General features: G+C 42.7%; 1 protein-coding gene across 1 annotated transcript in view; it reads left to right on the forward strand.

The window, feature by feature from the left end:
• The window catches only part of LOC137384384 (dynein axonemal heavy chain 17-like), a 1,056,876-nt gene that overhangs the window by 824,253 nt on the left and 209,441 nt on the right, over positions 1-23,182 (forward strand). The window contains exons 58-59 of the mRNA XM_068058353.1: positions 19,987-20,151; positions 20,237-20,332. Of these exons, the coding sequence (XP_067914454.1) occupies positions 19,987-20,151; positions 20,237-20,332 (261 nt within the window). The remainder of the gene's footprint in view (positions 1-19,986; positions 20,152-20,236; positions 20,333-23,182) is intronic.

The raw sequence follows: 23,182 nt of genomic DNA on the forward strand, positions 1-23,182 counted from the left end.
ATAACCAGACATTTGGCTGGAGGACATTTGCATACTAAGAGACAGTGCTTGGAGAGACAAAAGAATTGCTCACTGATTCAATTAACAGAGATATTGCTGGGCAATGGTGATCCACATCTTGTCGGGGTAACAGACAGCACCACACCACTGCCCCCCCACCAAGAGCTTTGTAATCCACAAACACAGGAGTGCTTATACCAGCTGGTCACATGACTAACCTGCTGGTCCAAGCTTTTTGAAATAGACACAGGACAGTTTGAAGTCAGACTGCAGATTGCAGCTGAACCTGGAACAAGACAGCCTCTCTCCTGGCTGGCTCTCTCTCGCTTTCTCTCAAACCTTCGGACCCACTGAAGTCACCTAAACCTCAAGAGAGAGAAGAATCCTGCATGAAAACAAGTTAAAGCGTGCACTGGGCCCCAACGAACAGCAAGATTTACCGGCATCCAAAGACTCCACAATGAACTCAAAGGACTGTAAATAACTACCAGATATTGCCTCAAAACTTTTACCCTTTATTTTTTCTACTTTTTCTGTCTCTATCTGCATGTGTGTTCATTGCATATGCATTCTAGCTTGGTTACATCGCATATTCATCGTCGTTAACCGAACCAGAGTTTAAGATTAAGAAACTTCCACCTTTCTTGTTTACATCTAAGAAAACGTGTCTGATTTCTTTGCCTTACAATTGGCAAGCAGCGAACAAGAATTCACTGAGGGGGAGCTAAAAGCACGGCGTTTCTAAAATTAAACCCTGTTACGATTAGACCAGGCAAAGGCTGAGAGGGAGCCCATAGACCCCATCTCACCTGGCTGAATTTTACCAGCCCCTTGACACCGCAGGTCGTGGTGCTGGGGACGGTAAAACTCTGCGGGGAGTGGCCCAACTCGACCCGTGACATCGAGAAGGTCCCACTGCATATTACAGGCGGCGGAAGGACCTCAGTGCGGCCCCCCGCTGCCTGGTAGCGGGCCCTTCATCAGCATATGCAAAGTAACATTGAACATATGTAAATAAACTTACCTGCAGGCAGCGGCCATCCCATGCCGATATTACGGCTGCTGTTTGTGCTCTGCGCACCTTCGGAACTCTGCACGGAATTCCGAGGCAAGAACCTGGTGGGGAGGGGAGTGCAATAGAATTTTCAGGACGGGAGGTGTGGGGGAGCGGGGAAAACAAATGTTATTGGCAGTGTGAAAGGTGGGAAGAGGTTAGAGGCCAAAGGTCAGAGGTTGCGGGGGAAAGTTCGGGAAGGGAATAAAGTGTTTTCTGACATTAGGTGCCACATAAATGACTATTGGGGTGTTGGGGAAGGGCCTCCATCACACAGATTTTTATTTGATAAACTTTCCCAATGCTACAGCTTTAAATATTAAAATTGTCATGAAGGGTTTAAAGCCCTTTAAAAATGGCGCCAGCGTCTGCGCGGTGGTGCCGGACGCCATTGCCAGGGACATGGCGGCCACCCTCTTACGTATTGGGGGCGGCTGCTCCACCCCCTCTATTTAAATGAGCCCCTGCACGTAATATCACGGGGGTTTTGTGTGTTAATGCTTTGCTTCTTTACTGGATAGGTCTTGTTTTAGATTAGATTAGAGATACAGCACTGAAACAGGCCCTTCGGCCCACCGAGTCTGTGCCGACCATCAACCACCCAGTTATACTAATCCTACACTAATCCCATATTCCTACCAAACATCCCCACCTGACCCTTTGTTTCCCTACCACCTACCTATACTAGTGACAATTTATAAAGGCCAATTTACCTACCAACCTGCAAGTCTTTTGGCTTGTAGGAGGAAACCGGAGCACCCGGAGAAAACCCACGCAGACACAGGCAGTACCCAGAATCGAACCCGGGTCCCTGGAGCTGTGAGGCTGCGGTGCTAACCACTGCGCCACTGTGCCGCCCTGTAAACTAATAATTTTGTTGTTTATTAAAGAAACCTGGTTGGTATATTTTATACTGGGCTAAAGAGTGGAGTATATGATTGACCGTATCAGTAACTGGGTAAACATTTAAATATATGTTGCTATCAGGGACACCTCCAAGCCTGTTTGTGAAGCAGACACTGAGACTAGGATGCTTTGGTGGAAACTGTTCATTGCTTGCCACAGAGCTTACTACTCCACTCCTAACACTCTCCAGCCAGTGCTGGCTGGCTTTTCTTTCGTTAATTGTACTCAGATGTATATATAATCAACACCCAACACCTGTTTACCTTATTACCTTCAACCACTAGTTATTTAACATCCATCAACAGAACTTATTAGACACTAACAGATTCCCCTCTCTTTAAATTAAATACATATTATAAAACTAAAAAAAGAGACAAAATGATTATACATTTTTCTTTATCTTACATTATTATACCATCAACCTTCAACAGCACCATCCATTAACATACTGTATATTCTCTCTCCCCCCCCCCCACCTTTTTAACAACAAAAAAACTAATTTAAAGAATTACAAAGTGATCTTAACAGAAAAATTGCCATGGTCCCTCAACTCATAACACAAGACAGCCCTCTTCAAGGACATCCAGCAATTTCTATGAACAAGCACCTCTTTTCGTAAAACAATCTGACAACTGATGACTTGCATCGACCCATTTTATTTGGAAAATTTTGTGTCATTCCAACATTTCTTTTATACTCGCACGTTCAATCCTCAACCTCTTTTCCGTGACACTTCTTGTCAAATGGACATTGTCCCAGAGGGAACGGTTATCCATATAGCATTTTCAGAAATTTTTCTCCAATTGCCCCTTCTATAAGAGTTCTTTTAAAATACTCGATAAATACATACCCATATCTATCGCTTCTATCAGTGCAAGTGTCTCAGCAGCTAAGGTGCTTTTAACTAGCTTCTTTATTTTCTTCAATTCCCAGGCGAATGGACAACATTTATGATTTCTTCCCACCAAATATATAATGAACCCTTCTGTGCTCAAACAGCCATCGGGAAGATTAGCGTGTGAGACGTCACTAAAATTGACTAATTTCATTTCTTCTGGGTCACCCAAGGCTGGAAACTTGAGTGTACATTTGTCGAAACTCAATTTCTTCAATGTCTTATTTGCTTTCAGCACTTCCCCAACAGTAGCATGTTTCAGCATGGTGCTCAATTCTAACATCATAGCAAGCATCCGGTCTAGTTTGTGTGCACAACCAGTTTAATTGCCCAATTAAGCTCTTTAAATGGTCCACTTCTTCCTTGCTGGCAGAGTCTTCCTTTTGAGAGGATCTGGCCCGATTTATTGGGATCCTATTAACATTCTCTAGGTAATACTGTTAATTTAGGGTTACTCCCAACTTAGTCTGCCTAATGTCCAACCCTATATATTTAAAAGCTCCGGAAGCCTGACTTCCAATTTTAAATTCATTTATAATTTAATTTCCACAAATTTCTCAAATGCTGCAGATCCTCCCCACAGAAAATCGTCTACATGCATCAAGAAAATGCCTGCGAGTTTTTCTTCATAGTACCGATCCTTTTAGCTGAATACAACCAGCTTGTAGTAGGACGGACCTAACTGAAAAATACCACACCCTGGATGCATCGTTAAGCCCATAAACACACTTGCTCAGTTTTCCTAATTTCCCCTCTATATCTCCAGCTTCTTTTGGGGACTTTAAAAATACTTCTCTTTGAAATTTCTCCCCTTGCAAAAATGCTGCTTTGATGTCAATAGACTTACATTCCCATGAGTGTGTTGCTAAAAGGGCTCGGAAAATCCTCAAACTTACTTTTCCTGCCATTGGAGAGTCTATGGGACAATGCTGGTTGTCCTCTAACAGGCACCTCCGTGAATATGTCAAATTCTCTCCAACTGTCAAGCTCGTTTGTTAGTAGCCACTAGAGCTTCTCTATGATGAGGGCTCCTACTTCTTGTGACAGCCTCGCCTGCTCTTTGGTCCTCGCTCTTGTTAAACTACGTCCCCTATTAGATTTCCTATCCCTTTCTGGATTGCTACTACTCGACTTGGCCCTCCTATGACCAGACTTCCTCTCAGAAGTTTGTGACCTTTTCCTTGGACTATGATCATATTCAGGCCCACTGTCGGAGCTTACACTACATTTTCTGGCCTTTCACATTTTCACTTCCTTCTGCCAATCCATAGGTCTGATATCCTGTCCCTTGTCTTGCACATTCAGCCAATATTTGTATTTCCCACTGGTCTTTCTTGCCCTTCCTATTATAATGGCTTCCTTCCATTCACTATCCCCTTCTGGCATAAACATCACTGTAGTTCCAACTTTCTTATCTTATCTTATGTTAGAGATACAGCACTGAAACAGGCCCTTCGGCCCACCGAGTCTGTGCCGACCATCAACCACCCATTTACACTAATTCCATATTCCTACCACATCCCCTTCTGTCCCTATATTTCCCTACCACCTACCTATACTAGTGGCAATTTATAATAGCCAATTTACCTAGCAACCTGCAAGTCTTTGGCATGTGGGAGGAAACCGGAGCACCCGGAGGAAACCCACGCAGACACAGGGAGAACTTGCAAACTCCACACAGGCAGTACCCAGAATTGAACCCGGGTTGCTGGAGCTGTGAGGCTGCGGTGCTAACCACTGCGCCACTGTGCCGCCCCTTTCGTAGATGACCTTTGGGATAAATGGCCTTATCTCGATCTTCACTATCACTATCACTTTGTCCGCTCTTGGTTAGCCCGTTATCCCGCCACAATCTGCTGCTCGTAAAGGTCTGACATATATGTATGTGAAGTAAATGGTGCATCATCAGTTTCCATCATTTGTTCAGATTCTGTCAGTGTAAAATCAGTGCCAATAAGCCGCGGGGAATGTATTTTTAATGGTTGGGTTGCCATGTTGCAAAATTATCGTTTTGCCATCAGTGCCTATAACTTTTCCTGGGCCTCTCCATTCTTTCTGCCCTTCTCTTTTGTAATATACCATGTCTCCAGTATAAAATGTTTTTTCTGATGCCCTGATACGATACCTCAAAGCTGTCCTGATTTTGTTCTGAAACCTTTGACTTAATAAATGCTCTTCGCCCTGTCTGCGTGGCATTCAAATGTTCTACACAAATTGAACTAATAGTAGTCCCCTCTACAGCCGGGCGATGAAGCCACATTACTGAAGGCATTTTTGGATTCCTGCCATTACCAAACTGATAGGGGCTGTAGCCCTTCGATCATTTGAAACATGTTTTTTTGCATGTACTGCCCATGCCAGAGCAGTTGTCAATTTACAATTTGGCTGGTCAGCTAAAATCTTTCAGAGCATTTCGTCAATCACAGGGTGATTTCTCTCACAAATCCCATTCCTAAAAGGGCTTTCTGCTGTTCGAGTCTAAAGTTCTGTTCATGGATGTTTAAATACCTGGTAATTGAAGGTAATAGGGTGAACAGGTGTTGGGTGTTTAGTTAATTGTACTCAAATGTGTATATATATATAAGGAAGAGCCAGACAGCACTGGCTGGGTGATGCTAGGAAATGGAGAAGTAAGCTCTGTGGCAAGCAATAAACAATCTCTCCCTAAGCATCCTAGTCTCAGTGTCTTCTTCACAAATAGGCTTGGAAGCTTCTCTAACATCTGCTGCCGTGTGCATTGCTACAATATTCTTATTTTCACACATGCTGCTGAACTCATCATTGGAAAATTATGTCAGTTAGAAATCTAGCTGGTGCTCCCAGTCCCGTTCCTATCCATCTTTTCATTATCTTGTCCACTATTACTTTTTTGTCTTTACTATAAATTACTGTTGACAGACTGAATCTAGTCGCTATGTCGAAAAGTGCAGAAGAAAAATGTTTTTGGCTTTATCCCATACCTTCAAGTCCATTGCTACGGTTTCATTAAAGTCGCTTGCTAAAGTGGAGGTGGGGGGGGAGGTGCTCACTACAGGTCACGATGGCATCCTCCTGTATTTTTATTTATATTTTTTTACAGATATCACATTTTTCACTGCTTTCCTCGATAAGTTTAGTATAGTCATCGTCTAACACCCCTGCATCTTTTAACAGAAGCTTCGACCTATGACAAGATGGATGTGCAAACTGTCGCTGTAGTTTCAAAATAATCTGCCTTTTCTCCTTTAAATCCCTACCCCCAGATGCCATTATTACCTCTTTAACATTCTGTGTAGAGATGGTAGGTCTTGTCAAAGGAATACAGTAATGTCCCGACTGTGTAAACTGCAAATCTACAGATCTCCCAAAGGCAATTGCCTTATCATGTTCCACATCCAATTTCATTTGAGCCTTCTTCATAGACGGCTTACTTAACAGCAAAGGTATTTCACTGGATACTACGTCCGTACGAATAAAGTGGTTTACCCCTACTATTTTACATGGAATTACCATTCTTTTTAGTGATCTCAATGCATTGTCATCCCCAAACCTGAAACAGGTAGAACTATAATATTCTTTGACCTTACTTCGATCTTCCTTAAAGAATCCAGATAACACTGTAACCAGTCCACTCCACATACCGTGGACGTACACCCACTGTCCAGTACTGCTCAATTGAACGAATCTGCGACTAGGATAGTCATTACTGTACTAAAGCATCTTGTGACCAATACCTTCCAATTGTTCAGTATCATCATCCTCGCCTTCTGAACCTTCCATGTCATATGTCATCTCAAAAGCTCTGTTATTTTTTTTGGACAATTCAACGCATAATGATACTTTGAGTCACATCTGAGACACCTGTTGACCACCCCTTTCTTATTCCTGGGGTTCATCCTTCTGCCATAATTGGCCAATTCCTGCTTTCTGTTATAGCTGCCAAAAGAGTCCCTATCCTCATTCTTTTTGTTTGTGATTCTTCTTTCGTACTGACGTCTGGGACCCATATTTGAACGGCCTCGAAATGCTGCTAGCATTGTATCCTCCATCTTTGATGTCACTGCTGAAGAGCCCATATGTGCCATGAAAGCAGCTAGAAATGAGTGTTTTCCCCAATTTTTTTTTAAAGATTTCAGACATCTGATCATAAAGCACATCTCTTTCTTTGAATCTAACTCTGGTTAATACCAACTAGCCACGTTCAATATCCTAGCACAATCCAACAATTTGGTGGCAAGTACTGATTTAGAAATTTCCAAGTAGAATCGCTGCAATCTTGCATATAGTCATTTAAACTCCATGATATATTCTTCTATGGAAAAACCATCTATTTTTCTAAATTTATCAAAGTCCAACCACGCCTCATAGGCATTCAATAAGTCACCTTTCATATAAATTTTATCCATAAATTTTAAGAGATTGTCCAAACCTTCCTCATTGTCCAAATTATGAGCCTTTAGCTCCGAAAACACCTTGCACCTGATTTTGCTACTGGCGGGAAGGGAAAGTGCAAGGGCTATTCCTTGCTTTCTTTTTGGTAAAGACGTAACCCTGTCCATAGGGCAACCTCATTTTTCCTTTGATTGTAAGGTTCGACTTCATAGTGGTGAAAAATCATATGCCGACACCTTACACCTGGTTTCAGTCATTTTTCTTCAAAAAATAAACTCCATTTACAGTCTTCTCAAACAAATTGACTCCAATTCTAATCTCCTGCCTGAAAATAAATATTAGTCTCCAATCTTCACTTTTAGGTAACCATTCTCTGCTACCAATGTCAGAACCTGTTTGTGTGGGGGGGGGGGGGGGGGGGGGGGGGGGGGGGGCACACTGAGACTGGGATGCTTTGGTGGAGACTGTTTATTGCTTGCCAAAGAGCTTTCTTCTCTACTCCTAACACTCTACAGCCAGTGCTGGCTGGCTCTTTATATATACATCTGAATACAATTAACTAAACAACACCCAACACCTGTTCACCCTATTACTTTCAACCACTAAGTATTTAACATCCATCAACAGAATGTATTAGACACTAACAGTTGTGACCTATGGAGAATTGGAACTAGAAAAGACAATGCACTCCTCCTACCCCAGTCGTAACAAAAGAACAAAGAACAGTACAGCACAGGAACAGGCCAGTCGGCCCTCCAAGCCTGCGCAGATCTTGATGCCTGCCTAAACTAAAACCTTCTGCACTTCTGGGGTCCGTATCCCTCTATTCCCATCCCATTCATGTATTTGTCAAGATGCCTCTTAAATGTCTCTATGGTACCTGCTTCCACCACCTCCCCCAGCAACAAGTTCCAGGCACTCACCACCCTCTGTGTAAAGAACTTGCCTCGCACATCCCCACATCCCCTAACATATAATTAGGGGCTCTGTGCAGGATAACCCAAAGCCAATGACATGCATTTGTAAGTGGGGTAATAATAGTTGAAAAGAGGAAAAGGAAAAACCAGGTCTCTTGTGCATTAGAGTAAAGTTTACATTACCAGAATGGATTTATCAGTTGCTATGATCTTTCTGGAGAAGGAGGACTTATCCCTTAGAGATTTGAGAAAATTAACCAAGGTTAGGCTAATAGCATTGGCAGCAAAATTAGGAATAGAGTTAAAACCAGGAGCTAAGAAAGCAGACGTAATTGAAGTAAAAGCAAAGCATTTGCAATTGGAAGAAGTAAAAGGCAATCAGATGGTAGTTCAGTTGAATAAGAGCAAAATACTGCGGATGCTGGCTAACTGGGATGCTGCAAGTAACATTCGTGCCACACAAGTGCCAGGCAATGACCATCTCCAACAAGAGAGAATCTAATCATCTCCCCTTGACATTCAATGGCATTACCATCACTGAATGCCCCACTATCAACATCCTAGGGGCTACCATTGACCAGAAACTGAACTGGAATAGCCATATAAATACCGTGGCTACAAGAGCAGGTCAGAAACTAGGAATCCTGCTGCGAGTAACTCACCTCCTGACTCCCCAAAGCCTGTCCATCTACAAGGCACAAGTCAGGAGTGTGATGGAATACCCTCCACTTGCCTGGATGGGTGCAGCTGCAACAACACTCAAGAAGCTCGACACCATCCAGGACAAAGCAGCCCGCTTGATTGGCACACCATGCACAAACATTCACTCCTTCCACCACCAATGCACAGTGGCAGCAGTGTGTACCATCTACAAGATGCACTGCAGCAACGCACCAAGGCTCCTTAGGCAGCACCTTCCAATCCCACGACCTCTACCAACTAGAAGGACAAGGGCAGCAAATGCATGGGAACACCGCCACCTGCAAGTTCCCCTCCAAGTCACACACCATCCTGACTTGGAACTATATTGCCGTTCCTTCACTGTCGCTGGTTCAAAATCCTGGAACTCCCTTTCTAACAGCACTGTGAGTGTACCTACCCTATATGGACTGCAGCGGTTCAAGAAGGCAGCTCACCACCATCTTCTCAAGGGCAATTAGAGATGGAAAATATATGCTGGCCTGTCCAGCGACACCCACATCCCATGAATGAATAAAGAAAAAAACTCTGAAATGAGAACAGAAAGTGCCGGAAATACTCAGCAGGTATGGCAGCATCAGTGGAGAGAGAAACAGAGTTAACGTTTTAGGTCTGCAACCCTTCATCAGAGTTCTCTCCACAGATGCTGCCACACCTGCTGAGTATTTCTGGCACTTTCTGTTCTCATATCATGGTAGTTCAGTTGAATTAGCTAGGATTCAGTTACAGATGAAGCAGTTTGAACTTGAAAAGGAAATTGAAAGAGAACTGGAAATGAAAAAACTTCAGCTTGAACAGGAAAAAGAAATGAAAAAACTTGAACTGCAATTTCAAAGGGAGCAAGCAGAGCAGCAGGAAAGAGAAGGAGAAAATGAAAGCGAAAGAGAAGGAAGGAAATTCGAATTTTAAAAAACTGGAACTAAGACAAAGTGGTGGCCTTGACTCCAGTGAAAATTTTGGTGAGGAAAGAACTGACCCCAGCCCAGGACCAATGGAGAGCTGTTTAAATTTGTGCAAGCCCTCCCGAAGTTTGAGGAAAGGGACATATCGGCATTTTTCATTTCTTTTGAAAAGATAACCAGACAGATAAAGTGACGGAAGGAAAGCTGGATACTGCTTATGCAAAGCAGGTTGATGGACAGAGCTCATGGAGTTTATGCCATGCTTTCTGAGAAGTCTTCTGAGATTATGAGGTGGCAAAAAAAGGCTATTCTCGCTGCCTATGAGTTTGTCCCTGAAGCATACAGGCAGACATTTTAGAAACTCTAGAGACAGCCTGAGCAGATTTATATAGAATTTGAGAGGGTAAAGCAAATTAGTTTTGATTGTTGGATGTGGGCACAAAAGGTAGAGGCCACATATGAGAGCCTTAGGGAAATAATTCTCTTGGAAGAATTTAAAAATTCACTCCGGTGGTCAGAACCCATGTAGAGAACCAGAAGGTTTCAACAGCCAGACAGGCAGCTGAGATCGCTGATGATTACAAGCTTGTTTACAAACCCAAACCCTTTGTCCATCACTCCACAAACCCGAGAAGGATAGAAGGTGGGAGGTTGAAAGGAAGGCAAGTAGCCGGGGACAAGCAGGGACAGTTGACAATGCCCCGGGATCTCCTCCTCAGGCCAGTAAGGAAGATGGTGAGTGTGGAAGTGGGGTCCGAAAGCCGAAGTGTTACCATCGCCACAAGGTGGGACACCTTTGTGCAGAATGCTGGAAATTGCAGGGTAAACCCATGGGACTTACTGGGGTACACAAGGCCAGTGCAGAGAAAGGGGCCCCGACCGAGAGTACGACAGATCAGGATGTAGATCTGACTGCAGCTGTAAGGCCAAGTAAAAAAACTGCTGTGAGTGCAGGGCACTTGAACACGATACCTAGGAGTTATAAGGAATTCTTGTCAAAAGGAAAAGTAACTCCTTGCCCCTCAAATGAGGCAGGTAAACCCATAGTTATATCTAGGGATACAGGAGCCACCCAAACTCTTTTGCTGGGGAAAGGCATAACATCTTTACCAGAGAGCACACTGAATGCCAAGGCTTTAGTGAATGGTATTGGCGGTGAGTATATACCCATACCTTTGTATTGGGTGCACCTGGAGTGTGACCTAATGTCTGGAACGGTAACTGTAGGAGTTGTCCATAGTTTGGCTGTAGACGGAGTTGACCTACTCCTGGGGAATGATTTGGCTGGAGTGAAGGTAGTAACTTCTCCAGTAGTCAGGGAAAAACCAAGTGAAGTCAAAGAGACAGAACAGTTGCAGGAAAAGGTTCCAGGAATTGTTCCTTCATGTGTAGTGAGCCGAGCAATGGCTAAACAAGTTCAATTGTCGGAGGTCAAATTGGCACCACAGGCAGATAGCCGAAAATCTGAAACTTCTTTGGGGATTTGGTTAATCTGAAGGAAATGTTCAGTATGTCTTCTCTGATCAAGGCTCAGCAAGCCGATCCAGAGTTAAGTAAAGTGGCACAATCGGTTCTAACTGAAGCTGAGGCAAAGGGAGTTCCGGAAGGCTACTATATTAAAAATGGGATACTGATGAGTAAGTGGAGACCTCCTCACAGACCTGTGGATGAAGAATGGATGGTTGTTCACCACATAGTGGTACCACCCAAGTATCACCGGGAAATATTAAGGATAGCCCATGAAATTCCTATAGCGGGACATGTGGGGATCCAGAAGACACAATCACGTATAGGTCGACATTTTTACAGGCCAGGTCTTTCCAAGGGCATGGTGCAGTTTTGTAAAACATGCCATCTGTGCCAGAGTGTGAGAAAACTGCAACCTGCCATAAATCTGGCACCTCAAATTCCCATACCTGGTTTTGGGGACCCGTTTAATAGGGTGTTGGTAGACTGTGTAGGACCTTTACTGAAACAAAAAGTGGGACACCAATATATCCTCACTATCATGGATATATTACTTGGTTCCCAGAGGTCATTCCCTTGAGAACAATTTCAGCTAAGGCAGTGATAGAGAAGTTAACCTTCAGGACTTTCAAGAGCGGAGAGCTGTCGGGCCTGTGTGGAAACAACCAAAACTGGGAGCGGATAAATCCAGCACAAGGCTCAGAGCCTTCACTTACCTTCAGGAGCAGAGAGCAGTCGTGCCTCTTCAGGCTGAAGAGATGGTGTGAAGGGGAGGGTTTTAGATTCCTGGGACATTGGGACCAGTTCCGGGGGATGTGAGACCAGTACAAACTGGACGGGTTACACCCGGGCGGGACCGGGACTGATGGCCTAGGGGGAGTATTTGCTGGAGTGGTTGGGGAGGGTTTAAACTAAAATGGCAGGGGGATGGGAACCTTTGCAAGGAGTCAGAGGAGGGGGGAATCAAAGACAAGAACAAAAGACAGTAAGGGGAATAAGAAAAGTGATAGTCAGAGAAATCAAGGGCCAGAATCAAACAGGGCCACAGTGAGAAATAGTGGGAAGGGGACAAGTAATGTTAAAAAGACAAGCCTTAATGCTTTGTGCCTTAACGCGCAGAGCATTCGCAATAAAGTGGATGACCAGGGATGGGAAATGAACATCCAGGGGTATTCAGTATTTAGGAAGGACAGACAAAAAGCAAAAGACAGTGGAGTTGCATTGCTGGTTAAAGAGGAAATTAACGCAATAGTGAGGAAAGATATTAGCTCTGACGATGTGGAATCTGTATGGGCAGAGCTGAGAAACACGAAGGGGCAAAAAACGTTAGTGGGGGTTGTATATAGACCCCCAAACTGTAGTGGTGATGTTGGGAATGGCATTAAACAGGAAATTAGAGACGCATGCGATAAAGGAACATCTGTAATTATGGGTCACTTTAATCTGCATATGGATTGGGCAATCAAATTAGTCACAATATCGTAGAGGAGGAATTCTTGGAGTGTATATGGGATGGTTTTCGGGAACAATACGTTGAGGAACCAACTTGAAAATAGGCCATCCTGGACTGGGTATTGTGGAATGAGAGAGGAATAATTCACAATCTAGTGGTGCGAGACCCGTTGGGGATGAGCGACCATAATATGATCGAATTCTTCATCAAGATGGAGAGTGACATAGGTGATTCTGAGACTAGGATCCTGAATCTTAATAAAGGAAACTATGAAGGTATGAGGCGCGAGTTGGCTATGACGGATTGGGAAACGTTACTTAAAGGGATGATGGTGGATAGGCAATGACAAACATTCAAAGAGTGCGTGGATGAACTGCAACAATTGTTTATCACTGTCTGGCGCAAAAGTAAAACCGGAACAGTAGCCAAACCATGGCTTACAAGGGAAATTAAAGATAACATTAGATCTAAGGAAGAGGCATATAAATTTGCCAGAAAAAACAACAGACCTGAGGATTGGGAGCAGTTTAGAATTCAGCAAAGGAGGACCAAGGGATTGATTAAGAAGGGGAAAATAGAGTACGATAGCAAGCTTGCGGGGAACATAAAAACTGACTGTAAAGGTTTCTATAGGTATGTGAAGAGAAAAAGATTGGTGAAGACAAATGTCATCCCTTACAGTCAGAAACAGGGGAATTTATTATGGGGAACAAAGAAATGGCTGACCAACTAACTGCATACTTTGGTTCTGTCTTCACAAAGGAGGACACAAATATCATACCAGAAATGTTGGGGAACACAGGGCTTAGTGAGAGAGAGGAACTGAAGGAAATCAGTATTAGTAGAGAAATGGTGTTGGGGAAATTGATAGGATTGATGGCCAATAAATCCCCAGGGCCTGATGGTATGCATCCCAAAGTACTTAAGGAAGTGACCCTAGAAATAGTGGATGCATTGGTGGTCATCTTCCAAGATTCTATAGACTCTGGAACAGTTCCTACAGATTGGAGGGTAGCTAATGTAACCCCACTATTTAAAAAGGGAGGTAGAGAGAAAGCAGGGAATTATAGACCAGTCAGCCCAACGTCGGTAGTGGGGAAAATTCTAGAGTCTATAAACAAAGATTTTATAGCAGAGCACTTGGAGAACAGTGGTAGAATCGGGCAGTGACAGCATGGATTTACGAAAAGAAATCATTCTTGACAAATCTACTCGAATTCTTCTCGGATTTAACGAGTAGTGTTGATGCGGGGGAGCGAGTGGATGTGTTTTATTTGGACTTTCAGAAGACAAAGTCCCACATAAGAGATTATCGTGTAAAATTAAAGCGTATGGGATTGGGGGTAGTGGTTGGTTGGCAGACTGGAAACAAAGAGTAGGGATCAATGGGTCTTTTTCCGAATGGCAGGTAGTGACTAATGGGGTACTGCAGGGATCGGTGCCAGGACCCCAGCTATTCACAGTATATATTAATGATTTAGATGAAGGAACTAAATGTAGTATCTCCAAATTTGCAGGTGACACAAAACTGGGTTGGAGGGTGAGATGTGAGGAGGATGCAGAGAGGCTTCAGGATGATTTGAACAAGTTGAGTAAGTGGGCTAATTCTCGGCAGATGCAGTATAATGTGGATAAATGTGAGGTTATCCACTTTGGTAGCAAAAACAGGAAGGTGGATTATTAGTTGAACTGCTATAAACTGAGGGAGGGGAATATGCAGGGAGACCTGGGTGTTCTCGTACACCAGTCGCTGAAGATAAGCATGCAGGTCCAATAGGCGGTAAAAAAGGCAAATGGTATGTTGGCCTTCATAGCAAGGGGATTCCAGTACAGGAGCAGGGATGTTTTGCTGCAATTATACAGGGCCTTGTTTAGGCCACACCTGGAATATTGTGTGCTGTTTGGTCTCCTTATCTGAGGAAGGATGTTCTTGCTAAAGAGGGAGTGTAGCAAAGGTTTACCAGACTGATTCCTGGGAGGGCGGGTCTGACGTATGAGCAGAGATTGAGTCTGTTAGGATTATATTCGCTGGAGTTCAGAAGAGTGAGGGGGGATCTCATAAAAACCTATAAAATTCTAACAAGACTTGACAGGGTAGATGCAGGAAGGATGTTCCCGATGGTGGGGGAGTCCAGAACCAGGGGTCATAGTCTAAGGATACGGGGTAAACATTTCAGGACTGAGATGAGGAGAAATTTCTTCACCCAGAGAGTGGTGAGCCTGTGGAATTCACTACCACAGAAAGCAGTTGAGGCCAAAACATTGTATGTTTTCAAGAAGGAGTTAGATATATCTCTTGGGTCTCAAGGGATCAAAGGGTATGGGGCGAAAGCGGGAACAGGTTACTGAGTTGGATGATCAGTCATGATCATGATGAATGGCAGAGCAGGCTCGAAGGGCCGAATGGCCTATTCCTGCTCCTATTTTCTATGTTTCTAACCCAATATTTCACTCGAAATGGATTATCGATTGACATTCAGTCGGATCAAGGTTCCAATTTTATGTCTAACATTTTTCAGGAAGTTATGGGTAATTTGGGTATAACACAGTTAAAGTCCTCAGCATACCATCCACAGCCAAGGGGCTTTAGAACAATACCACCAGACCCTCAAAACGATGATCAGGGCATACTGTCATGAATATCCCCGTGATTGGGATAAACGGCTAGAATTTGTTTTGTTTGCCACTTGGGATTCACCTAATGAGTGTACCAGTTTTATTCCTTTTGAATTACTTTATGGACATGAAGTAAGAGGTCTTCTAAGACTAATTAAAAAAGGTTTTTGGAACAGGGGGACAAATCTTCTGCATTAGATTATGTATCCATGTTCTGGGAATGGATCACGAGAGCTTGCAAAGTGGCTCAGGAACACCTGAAAGCTTCCCAAACAACCATGAAGAAATGGGCAGACAAGTATGCCAAGACCCAAACATTTCAACCAGCGAATAAAGTGTTAGTATTACTGTCTTTATAGGGCGAACCACCGAAAGCACGGTTCAGTGGTCCGTATAAAGTGGTCAAAAGAATTGGTAAAGTAAATTATTTGATTGACACCCCAGATCGCCAGAAAAAGAATCGGCTGTGTCACATCAATATGTTGAAACAATATCATTGCCTGGAGGTGGATAAGCAAGCACAGTTATGGCAGGTAGTAAGGACAGGGAAGAATGAAAGGGATAGTGAGGATGAGGCAGAAGGAGGCCTGGACAATTCTCAAATTAAACCTCCTACTATTTGGTTAGCTAATACTGAATTGTTAGGGAGATTAGACACTGTTGTTACGAACAAGTAGTTAATCTTTTTTTTCTCTGAACAAACTTTCCTGTTTTTCCAACCACCTGTCATAAATAGATTAGTGATTGAATTTCTTTCCCTCCCTTAAACCCTAATAATAAATGACCACAACAACAACATGGTCGTTAAAGTTAAAAACAAAGAAGTAGGGTTTATTTACACATTCTTAAACTCAGGAAGGGGTTTCACTTCACCATGCATGCTGACAAACATTCAGGGAAAGATTAAAGGCATAAAAAGGCAAGGACATATATGAAATAGAAAGATATTTTAACTACTAGCTGGATTTCAGTTAAAACTAGAGCCCTTTCAAAATATCAAAAAAGTCCAAAAATGGAGATCACCGATTGGAAGTTTTGGGTAGGCTAAGGAGTCCCTGAGAAAACCTCTTCTCTGCCAATTTCTTCTTCTTCTGGCACTCTTGGATATAAATGGAGGCAGCTAAATTTCTGAAGTCACCTTCTTTTGGATGGAGAGGGAACTGGTCGAAATCAGACTTTCCTGCTGTTTCTGCAGCTTGTCTTGTTGATTTTTCTTGCTGGATTTTTCAAAGTGTGGCTTTGTTTTAATTTTTCATGTTCGTAAAAGCCTTAGAGAGAAGTCAATGCCACTTGAAGGTAGTCTGCTTCTTTCAGGCCGGTCTCAGGGACAAGTCTGTAGTCACAGGCAGCTGGGCCAAATCTGCCCAAAAAGCAGCTGTGGAATGAAGACAGGCTGTACCCTCAAATTGTTAGTTTCAATTCCAGGCAGGTTGGATAAGGGTTTCCTGGACAAACTGTACCACATGATCTCCCTCCTCCATTTTAACAAGTGGACCCCAGCTAAAATTTAGCATGCTCTATGAAATGGTGGTTGACATTCATACTCAAAAAAATGCACAAAGTACAATTTACAGTGGGTTCTCATCTATTCGTGACATTATGCTTTCATATTTATATGCAGAACAACAACAAGCTCTAACAAAGCTACTCACAGCATATAAAGGAGTCTGTAGGGACAAACCAGGATGTACAACCTTAGCCATACAAGAGGTGGATATAGGGGAATCCATTCCTATAAAACAGCATCCTTATTGCTTAAGTTCAGAGAAACAGGCCGAGGTGAAAGCAGAAATCCAATACATGTTGGAAAACCACCAAATTGAACCCAGTCAAAGCAGCTGAAGTTCCCCAGTGGTGTTAAAGCCTAAACCTGATGGTTCAACAAGATTCTGCATAGGTTACAGAAAGGTTAATGATGTAACAAAGACAAACTCCTACCCAATTCCTTGCTTGGAAGACTGAATTGACAGAGTGGGCAGTGTCATGTTTCTTACAAAATAGACTTGTTGAAGGGATACTGGCAGGTTTCTTTAACACCCGAAGCTAAAGAAATATCAGCCTTTGTCACACCAGACGGTCTTTTCTGATGCAGAGTGATGATATTCAGGCTAAAAAATGCCCCAGCCACTTTTCAGAAACTAATGAACCAAGTGGTAGCCAGCGTTCCCAACTGTGTAGTTTATCTTAATGATGCACTGGTATACAGTGACACTTGGAAGGACCACTTGAAACAACTAGAAGCTCTGTTTAGAAAATTGCAATCGGCTGATTTAGTGATAAACCTTGCTAAAAGTGAATTTGCAAAAGCAAGAGTAACCTATGTTGGGCATATAGTAGGACAAGAACAAGTGTTGCTAAAAACAGCAAAAGTACAAGCATTGGTGGAGTTCCATCCCCCTAAGACTAAACAAGGAATCATGAGGTTTTTGGAGATGTGTGGTTTCTACTGCAAGTTTGTACCAAATTTTAGTACTATAGCTACTCCACTGACAGATTTGCTGCAAAAAAGAAAGCCAAAGTAGTGTAGTCAGGAGAGTACCAAGCATCTTTTGAGAGGATGAAAGCCATTTTGATTAATGAACCAGTATTGGCTGCCCCAAATTTCACTAAGCCCTTCAAGGTAGCAATTGGCACTAGTGACCTGGGTGTCGATGCAGTCCTGTTACAAGACGATGAATCGGGCATAGAAAGGCCAATGGGATACTTTTCCTATAAGCCGAATCGACACCAACAGAGATACTCAGCAGTGGAAAAAGAAACCCTGGCCTTATTACCAACTCTTAAGCATTTTAAAGTCTATGTCTGCCATGACTACAAACAGACACCAGTATATACTGATCATAATCACCTAGCCTTTGTGGAAAAATTCAAAAACCAGAATGTCAGACTATTCTGATGGAGTTTACTATTGCAACCTTATCACTTAAAGATTATCCACATTGCGGGAAACAATGTAATTGCCGATGCTTTGTCAAGGATTTAACTTTGCTTTGAGTTATCTGAGTACTAAGATGGTACAAAGCAAAACTGTATTAGCTCCAGGTAACGAGTAAAAGAGAATGAGTGTGTAAATGTGTTTTAATATTTTTTAATCTTCTGTTTTTCCATACTTTGTGATGAAACACAGTTAAAAATGGCATTTTATTCCTCCAAGTATGGAGGTATTATGAAAGTGCTTTTATTTTTAAATTTTTTTTTGAAGATTCGTATTTTAGAATTATTGGTTTATTTGGGAAAGCTGAAAAGACTCCATGGATTTTTTTTACAAGGGTCACTGAGAGGTCGCATTTGAAACAAAACCTTTACTGGATATCACAATAGACAATAAACAACAACAGAAACCTTGGTAACGTGGGGGAGATGTTTACAGAGAAGTGCTATGTCACAATTTATGAGGGTCAGGAGTTAGTTCCACTTCTGAGATATTGTTTTGGTTCAATTGGGGTGTGGACTGTGTTTGAAAGCAGTTCAAGATCAGCCTGCCAGGAGAAAACCACCCAGCTCATCTCTTTCCTCCTGTCTCTGCGAAACCCTGCAAAGATCCAGTGTGTGAGAGTTAAAACCGCTGATGCTGCATTTCTCCTGAGAAGCTGGAAAGCCTGCTGGATTAATCCTCAATGCTGCCTGAAAAGAACTGCTCCAGAAAAGACCTCAGTGACCTGTCTACTTGTACTCGGGTATCAGACTGTATGCCATTTTGTGGCACAATATATCTCATAATTTTTCCAAACATATATCCGGATATACATGTGAGCATATGAATTAGGAGTAGAAGTAGGCCATTCAGCCCCTCGAGCCTGCTCCGCCATTCAGTAAGATCATGGCTGATCTGATTGTGTCTCAACTTCCACCCTCCCATCTACCTTGATTCCCTTGCCCAACAAGAATCTATCTACCTCCGCTTTAAAAATATTCGCTGACCCTGCCTCCACAACCTTCTGAGGCAGAGAATTCCAAAGTCGCACAATCCTCTGAGAGAAAAAATTTCTCCTCATCTCTGTCCTAAAAGGGCGACTCCTAATTTTAAAATAGTGCCCCCTAGTTCTGGACTCACCCACAAGAGGAAACATCCTTTCCACATCCAGCTTGTCAAGACCGTTCAGGATCTTATATACTTCAATCAAATCTCCCCCCACTCTTCTAAACTCCAGTGAAAACAAGCCCAGTCTATCCAACCTTTCCTCATTACACAACCCACTCGTTCCAGGTATCAATCTAGTAAACCTTCTCTGAACCGCCTCCAACACATTTCTTCAAGAATGAACAAGTATTTGGCCAAAGTTTTCTTTTTGCCTTTTTTTCTGCAAAGGAGCTCTGCAGAGAGAATTTCTTTATTTTTCTTTAAACAGTGTGTGCGTGAGTGTGTGGGGGGGGGGGGGGGGTGCGGGGGGTGGGGGGGTGTATTTAAAAAGTGAACTTTCATATTTCAATTTGTGTGCTAATGCTTTACTTCTTTACTGGATAAGTCTTGTTTTATAATAAACTAATAATTTAGTTGTTCATTAAAGAAACCTGGTTGGTGTATTTTATTCTGGGATAAAGAGTTGACTATATGATTGACTGCATCGGTAACTGGGTCAACATTTAAATATATGTTGTGACCAATGGAGAAGTGGAACTAGAAAAGACAGTGCACTCCTCCCGCCTCAGTCGTAACATACTGTAATAAGAAAAAATAAAAATTATGGATGTGTCTTTACATACAGGTGGATGATTTAAAAAGTAAACTTGCTATCCAAGAAGTGGAACTGCAACAGAAGAATGAGGATGCAGACAAGTTAATTAAAGTTGTCGGACAGCAAACAGAAATTGTTACCAAAAATAAAAAAATTGCTGATGAGGAGGAGAAAAAAGTGCAAATTATTAATGAGGTACTGCATTTTGCATTAACAATTACTATTAATGTTTACAATTTTGATCAGGTTATTAGTTATAATGATGCTTTTTTATATTTAGAATGTAAAAGAAAAGCAACAGTCTTGTGAAGAAGATTTAGCAAAAGCAGAGCCAGCTTTAATTGCAGCACATGAAGCACTGAATACATTAAACAAGGTATAACCAGGAACTACTGGCATTGTTTATGAGTTGAGCATAATTTATCATATTTAGCATGGTTCTCATTCCAAGCGGAAAAATAGAACAATTTGGACCGAGAAGAATAACACAGCAGGGCTGGAAATGGAATATGTCAGGGGGTCTTTGGAGCAGAACATAGGGAGGTGTGGAAAATGAACAATTTGGATTGAGAAGCCAAAGAGTAGAACACAGTAGGGCAAGGGATTGGAGACAAATGACTCTGTTAGCTCAGGGCCTGAAAATGGAGCAATGCAGAATTGGAGAGGAGGGCACAGAATTTTAAAATAAGAAATACTTGACCTTAAGTAATACAGGGGCTTAACTGTGCTATTATACTTGTGTGACACAGGAAACTGTGATGGCTTCCATTAGTCTTTTTTCCCTAGGGCTAATAGGATATTTCTTGACAAGTTATATCAGGACCTAGAATTTTTCGGTTGCCCATTCCAATTAAAATCAGAATTTTATGCTTTGAATTCTGGATTTTATACTTCAGCCCTCTTGGCAAACGTTGAGAGCAGATATTGGGAAATTCTACTTTCCTAGCCCCTGATTTTTGATCATTAAATCAATGTTCATGGGCTGAACTGGGCAGAATTTCTAATATGCAATCCCATCATGTGTCAAGATGGTTGAAGCAGAAAATCCCAGGCAGCAAACACATAGATAAATGTATGAGGTGAATTTCTGTTTGCCATAACATCAGCAGAAGAGCCATGGAAAGATTGCATAAATATTATTTGCTCTGTTTTTCTGGTGTTTTCTCAGCTCATCTGGTGAAGATATGTTGCATGAGTAGGTGCACCTCCATGAAAATTCATCGTATTTTCCTATTGCTCCTTTTTCTATGTATGCTGAGAAATGGGAAATGGAGGTAATCTTACAAAATTCCATTCTTGACATGGCTTGGCCAAAGGAAGCACATATTGAGCATTTGGACAAATACTGTCCATGATTTCCCAATCTTTTAATACCTGATATTTGCCCTTGGTGGGTAATATTATATGTCTGGAACATGCATTTATAGGTCAGCTGAGGCACAGGTATACACAGTGTAATGTTCCCTTTACTCATCCTTAACAGTGTGACCATTTTTATTGCCTGTAGCATTTATCATGTAGTATTTCAGAATGGAATTTACACTTTAGTGCTTTTAAAAAATTATTTCATGGGATGTGGGCATCACTGGCTAGGCCAGCATTTGTTGTCCATCCCTAATGCCCTTGAGAAAGTTGTGGTGAGCTACCTTCTTGAACCACTTCAGTCCATCTGGTGCACTTAAGTACGGAGTTCCATGATTTTGACCCAGCGACAGTGTTGGTTCAGCGATATAGTTCCAAATCAAGATGGTGTGTGGCTTGGAGTGGAACTTGCAGGTGATGATGTTCCCTTGCATCTGCTGCCCTTGTCCTTCTAGATGGTAGAGGTTGTGGGTTTGGAAGGTGCTGTCAAAGGAGCCTGCAGTGCATCTTGCATATGGTACACACTGCTGCCACTGTGCGTTGATGGTAAAGGGAGTGAATGTTGAAGGTGGTAGATGGGGTACCAATCAAGTGGTCTGCTTTGTCCTGGATGGTGTCGAGCTTCTTGAGTGTTGTTGGAGCTGCACTCATCCAGGCAAGTGGAGAGTATTCCATCAAACTCCTGACTTATACCTTCTAGATGGTGGACAGGCTTTAGGGAGATTTTTTTTATTCATTCATGGGATGTGGGTGTCGCTGGCTAGGCCAGCATTTATTGCCCATTCCTAATTGCCCTTGAGAAGGTGGTGGTGAGCTGCCTTCTTGAACCACTGCAGTCCATATAGGGTAGGTACACCCACAGTGCTGTTAGGAAGGGAGTTACAGGATTTTGAACGAGCGACAGTGAAGGAACAGCGATATGGTTCCAAGTCAGGATGGTGTGTGGCTTGAAGGGGAACTTGCAGGTGGTGGTGTTCCCAAGTATTTGCTGCCCTTATCCTTCCAGGTGGTAGAGGTTGCAGGTTTGGAAGGTGCTGTCTAAGGAGCCTTGGTGCATTGCTGCAGTGCATCTTGTAGATGATACACACTGCTGCCACTGTGCATTGGTGGTGGAGGGAGTGAATATTTGGGGCTGAGGTGCCAATCAAACGGGCTGCTTTTGGTGTCGAGCTTCTTGAGTGCCGTTGGAGCTGCACCCATCCAGGCAAGTGGAGAGTATTTCATCACACTCCTGACTTATGCCTTGTAGATGGTGGACAGGTTTTGGGGAGTCAGGAGGTGAGTTGCTTGCCACAGGATTCCTAGCCTCTGACCTGCTCTTGTAGCCTTGGTATTTATATAGCTACTCCAGTTCAGTTTCTGGTCAATGGTAACTCCCAGGATGTTGATAGTGGAGGATTCAGTGACGGTATTGCCATTGAATGTCAAGGGGAGATGATTAGATTCTCTCTTGTTGGAGATCATAAGATCATAAGAACTAGGAGCAGGAGTAGGCCGTTCGGCTCCTCGAGCCTGCTCCGCCATTCAATAAGATCATGGCTGATCTTTTCGTGGACTCAGATCCACTTACCCGTGCTCTCACCGTATCCCTTAATTCCTTTATTGTTCAAAAAGATATCTACCTTAGCTTTAAAAACGTTTACTGAAGAAGCGTCAACTACTTCACTGGGCAAGGAATTCCATAGATTAACAACCCTCTGGGTGAAGAAGTTCCTTCTTAATTCAGTCCTAAATCTGCTCCCTCTAATCTTGAGGCTATGCCCTCTTGTCCGAGCTTCACCTGCCAGTGGAAACATCCTCTCTACTTGTATCTTATCTATTCCCTTCATAATTTTATATGTTTCTATAAGATCCCCCCTCATCT

The sequence above is a fragment of the Heterodontus francisci genome, chromosome 26 (genome assembly GCF_036365525.1).
Source record: "Heterodontus francisci isolate sHetFra1 chromosome 26, sHetFra1.hap1, whole genome shotgun sequence".
Taxonomy (NCBI): Eukaryota; Metazoa; Chordata; class Chondrichthyes; order Heterodontiformes; family Heterodontidae; genus Heterodontus; species Heterodontus francisci.